Source organism: Poecilia reticulata, linkage group LG5 (assembly GCF_000633615.1).
Source record: "Poecilia reticulata strain Guanapo linkage group LG5, Guppy_female_1.0+MT, whole genome shotgun sequence".
Classification (NCBI taxonomy): Eukaryota; Metazoa; Chordata; class Actinopteri; order Cyprinodontiformes; family Poeciliidae; genus Poecilia; species Poecilia reticulata.
Genome location: NC_024335.1, coordinates 32,030,701 through 32,036,216, shown reverse-complemented (window position 1 = coordinate 32,036,216; position 5,516 = coordinate 32,030,701). Strand labels below are relative to the sequence as shown.

Sequence of the window (5,516 nt, the reverse complement as noted above, 5' to 3'; positions counted from 1 at the left end):
TATATATACACTGCTCAAAAGAATAAAGGGAACACTTATTAAGTGAACACTTAAGTGTTCCCTTTATTTTTTTGAGCAGTATATATATGTGCACACACACATTTAAAATTTTGCCCCCTCCCCCAACTTTAAAAGTCTAGCTCTGCCACTGCATGTCAGCTGTTTTGGATTTCCCTACGTTCTTATGTCACTGCGCTTTCTGATTGGCTACCTGTCACATTCAGCAGGTTACGTTCTCGCTCCCAGTCAGGCAAAACTTCACAAGCTGCGGGCCAAGACAATGTTGAATATGTCCGATGTCATATCGGGCCACCCCACAGGACGCTGTAAGATTGTCGTAAAGGAAAAGTAGGGGCAAAAAAAAAAAAAGGCTTTAGGGGGCCGGAACACACCAACATGCAGAAGTCTCATCTGACGGTCACCCCGCCCCCTCGGGCCGCGGCAAAATTGCTAAGTCTTGATCGGTCCGCTGTAATAAAAAGGTTGGGGACCACTGACCTATATGATAGAGGACAGGTGTTTCTTCTTTATTCCTTGTTTGTTGACAAATGTAAAGAATCTTCGCCAACATTTTAAAAACATGGGAAACAGATTTGGGAGAAAACATGTCGAGTGAGGAGTGGTCAGAAGCCTGCACTTCGACTCATGCACAATCTGCCAACACAAATTACAAATTACTGCAATACAAATGGCCGACTAGGGAATACATCACTCCAGTTAAATTGCATCACTTTAACCCTAATATTCCTGACACTTGCATTAAATGTACTTCCCAAAAAGGTTCTTTATTTCATTGTATGTGGGCGTGTCCTAGAGTGTTAGCTTTTTGGAAGGATGTATTGATTGTGATTAGTCAGATGATTGGTAAAAAGGTTCCTTTAAATCCTAAAATGTGCATCTTGAATATTTATCCTGAGGACTTTGCTATCCCAAACAACTTGAGATCCTTACTTAATGTCTCCTTTTTGGAAGCTAAACGTTGTATTGCATCCTCATGGAAGAAAGAGACATTATGTGGAATTTCACAATGGCTTACTCAAATGACGTTTTACTTTACACTTGAGAAAATCAGCTATTTTACTAAGAACAAGCTTGATAAATTTTGGGAAATCTGGTCTGTCTTTTACACTTGACTGGGTCAAAATGATATCCAACTCGATGGGTGGAAAAAGGATTTGCTATAAGGACATATGGTAAGACAAACTGATGTTTATGCTGGTTGGTCTATTGAGGGTCTGCTGCAAACTTATTTTATTTTATTTATTTTTTCTCCTCCCCTGTGCATATGTCCTTTTGGTTTTTGTTTTGTCTGGGTCTAAGTATTTGTAAGTGAGTATATGTATGTTTCTTGTTCTCTTGTAAAAATCAATAAATATATGTTTAAAAAAAAAGTTGTACAACAGAGCTTTGCTGCCACCTGGTGCACATCATTCAACAAGTTTGACCTTATAATTTGGTCTGAACTTGTCAGGCTGAAAGCATGGTGTTACTGGCTGTCCTTTAAATACCTTGTTCCATGGACAGTGTTCATGGAACGGTGTTCCATGTTCCATACATTGTTCATGTTATCAATAATTATTTGAATATTATGTAGTAATTTTGTTAGTTAAACTAATTATTTCTATGTGCTTTTCTATGAGCTGCAGCTAATTTTACAAGGTACATCATTAAAAAGCATCGATCTATTGGATAAGGTTTAGTCACCTTTTGTATTTTAAGTATAATTAATAAATACTTTCCCTCATAATTTGTTACGGCTTTACAAAACAAAATGAAATAGAGTTGTGAATAAAACCACAAAACAGTCGACGACTGGATTATTCCCACTTCAAGTGCTAGCTAGCTGTCTGGCTAGCTGTATCGCTATGTTTGTTAGCTTTGTAACACACATTGTGAGGACAGCATATTATCTGACGAGCCCCTTCTTTTCTGCATGAAGTCAGGTTCCTGTTGCTAATAAGTAATGATGTCAGTGCTGAGCGTGTGTTAAAAAAAACTGCTTCTCTAGTCTTGTCATTGATAGCTAACAATGGCCGCACCAGGACGTGGCCGCCACTAAAAAAGGCAACTCAGCTGGATTATTTCATCTCAGGTCTACCTCTGCTCTCGTGTTACTGATAAAACAGAAGAGAGATTAAGTTTTACCTCGTATTCAAGCCCCTCACGCTCCATCTCCTGTTGGATGCCCTCCAGGAAATCGTTGGGGTCAAAATATGTGTGCTCTGGTGGAGACCTGGGAGAAGAAAGAGTGTGTGTGAGATGAATCCAAAAAGAGTGAAAAATAAATTAGGGACACGGTTTATAACGGAGCCCAAAACTCAGAAACCCTTTAATGTGTTTGGATTTAATTTTACCCCAGGGTCTAAAAATAAAATTACACGAAGAGGGAATGTAATAGGAAGGAAATCAGTCTAAAATCAGATGTTACACCCAGAGGCTAATCGCAAATTAGCATGTCACATTATTCATTTGACTAAAACAAAAAGAAACCACTATTATTCATTAGAGGCCACATTCCTGTTGTCATGGTGCATGTGTACTCATGGTGTTGGAGCTGTGAAGTCTCCCACACACACAGAAAGAGGAGCAGCAGCTTGCGAATATGCAATTATAAAAGAGCAGAACCGTTGTTTTAATGTGCCCTGGAGCTGCCATCGTCTCTGGGGATTGGCAAGAACATTTTCCCTCAGACTGTGACGCTTGCTTGCTCTTTGTTATCACAGCTTTCTCCAGAGGCAAGACAAGCAATCATTCACGGGGTGTGAAGAGAGCAAATCCATAAGTCAGATTACATCATTCTTTGGGCTTATAATGTTGCTGAATCTAGACCTGATCAACCGCAGCAACCACTGAAGCCACAGGCTTGTACAGTAGGCACATCACTGCATCTGTCTGTACTGATGCCTCGTCACGTTGGAAGAGTGTAATAATGGACTCAGACCTTTCATTGCTTCAGAGCCTAACTATGCTACCCTGCAAATTAAAGGGGGGAGGAGTGGGGGCTGTTATGTGAATAAAGCAACTGTTGCTATGAAAATGCTATATAAATAACAAAAGTAAGGAAATAAATTTGACTTCGCATCTGGCAGTAAGAAATTGGCCTCTGTCTCTTTAAGAAGCTTCTACCCTTTCCGGCAGTTCAGCATCACAACAATGTTCGTGATGCCTTTTACAACTGTTCTTAGGAGCTTTGGCATTTGCTCAGCAGACGCCCAGTTCCACCAGGTGTTTGCTCATTTCTGCTGTCACTAGTTTGGAGGAGCTGAGTGGTGGAGGGGTTATATGTGAAGCGCTACCTGGGGACTAAAGCTCCAAGGCGGAGCTTTGTATGAGCAGGCAATAAGGTTGTCATGGGAGATTCAAGGTTTTCTCAAACATGCATTAATGAGTCAAAGCAACCCTCCAGGAATGGGGGGAACTACAAGTGCGGAGGGGGGGAGTCTAGAATTGTTCCCCCCAAAAGATATAATAAAAGAAACCTTTGTATTTAAACAATATCAATATGAAATGGTGAAAGAAACAAAGAACTAAATAAATTTGCCATACATCTAAGAAAAAATTAATACATTTTTAGGCCTACTCCCGCCATTGTTAGAACCATAGGCGTAGGAACGGGGTTTGGGGAGGGGAGACGAGTCCCCAACAATATTGGAAGTGTTAGGACGCGTATTTGTCCCCGACAATAATTTCACCTGAGTTGCAAAATCGCCCGACTTTAAAAGTGAGCCCTCTCGTAATAAGTTTAGTGTACATACAATTATAAAAAAAAGAAAAAGCCTGTCCCAGTGAATTATATAGTAGGCTGCCCCAGGCATTGTTGACTCATGGTTGCTTAAAGCTTCACAAGACCGATTGATTTTAGTGACATTGTTGGTGTATTGAATAAAATGTTATGCTACGTGACTGGCATTATCTTTACTCTTACATTTCACTATATGAGACGCAAAATCCAAGTGTATTCTGGGTAAAACATGTCACCAGCCGTTCACCAACATCATCGTCAGTCTCTTGGTACCAGATGGCAAACTAACTAGAACATTTTTACGGACTAAGTTAACAGGAGTGGAGCTCCAAGGAGCGGCAAAGTAAGAAGGATGGAAAAAAGAGAGCAAGGAAAAGCCAAAAACTGGATGCACATGTTGTTCGTCGTCTTGGAGATGAAGTGGAGTTTTTTGTTGGCAGCGATTCAGACTCGCCAAAACTGCCTGCCCAGCCAGGGAGCCAGGATAGTTACAGGCATAGTACCCCCAAGAATTTAAAACTACTTTCATCCCTGGTTACAGGTAGCAACTCTAATGTTATTCACAAAGTGAAAGTTATAGACTGTAGACTGATTACAAACTGTATCAGCCCAGCCGCCGAGCTTACATCTCCTTTTTTCTCTGTGGACGGCTGAGTTATAATGGAGAGCCATTTCAGCCAAAATTAAATAAATAAATAAATAAATGGGTGAAATAAATAAAAAAAGAGTCAAATAAATACAAAAATGAAGACAATTAGTGAAATAAATAAACAATTAGTTAAATAATTAATTTAGCTTCATTAATCCAATTTTTCATTTATTTATTTTTCATATTATCAATTTCTCTTTTTTCATTTATCTATTTTTCATTTAGCTATTTTTCATTTACCCATTTTTCATTAATCTATTTTTTCATTTAAGCATTTTTTAATTTAGCTTTTTCATTAACCCAATTTTTCATTTATTTATTTTTCATATCAATTTCTCTTTTTTATTTATCTTTTTCATTTATCCCTTTACCCATTTTCATTAATCTATTTTTCATTTAACCACTTTTCAATTTCCCTATTTCATTAACCCAATTTTTTTCATTTATTTATTTTTCAGATTATCAATTCTCTTTTTCATTTAACTATTTTTTCATTTGTCCATTTTTCATTTATCCCTTTATCTATTTACCCATTTTTCATTAATCTATTTTTTAATTTAACAATTTTTCAATTTCCTTTTTCCATTAACCTGGTTTTCTATTTCCCAGTTTCATAAATCAATTTCTCATATATCCCTTTTTTATTTACCAATTTTTCTTTCATCTATTTTTCATTTAACATTTGTTTGAAAAATAGTTACTTTTCCCATTTTCCAATTTCCCTTATTCATTTAGTATTTCCTTATTTTCTTATTTATCACATTCTATTTCCCCGCAAAACTTAGAAAAAAATAAATGCAAATGAGGAGAGGCACGTCATCAGGCTACAACTTCCCCAATTGGTTGGTTAGCGTCACACCCATACTTTGCTTCAAGTAAGATGGCGACCTGCTAACGGGTTATCAATAAGCTGAAGCTTATTAACTTCATTAGAAAATAGTGTTATTACTCCTGACTTTAGTTYTCGTGTGGCCGCTCAGACAGAACGTGTTTCAGTTGGCGGCTCTCATGGACTCAGAGCTTCACCGTTGGGAGTTTTTATAGTTTGAACGAAGCGGCCGCTGAAGTTGGCTTACGATTGAAGGTTCGGGACACCTTCGTAGCTACCAGCTGTGATCCAACTAT

At 38.1% G+C, this 5,516-nt stretch overlaps 1 protein-coding gene across 5 annotated transcripts in view; it reads right to left on the bottom strand.

Annotated features, from left to right (window-relative positions):
- The window catches only part of pdzrn3b (PDZ domain containing RING finger 3b), a 206,795-nt gene that overhangs the window by 21,296 nt on the left and 179,983 nt on the right, over positions 1–5,516 (bottom strand). For all 5 annotated transcript variants that reach the window (XM_008410602.2, XM_008410600.2, XM_008410601.2 and 2 more), the window contains one exon: positions 2,146–2,233. In XM_008410602.2, the coding sequence (XP_008408824.1) occupies positions 2,146–2,233 (88 nt within the window). The remainder of the gene's footprint in view (positions 1–2,145; positions 2,234–5,516) is intronic.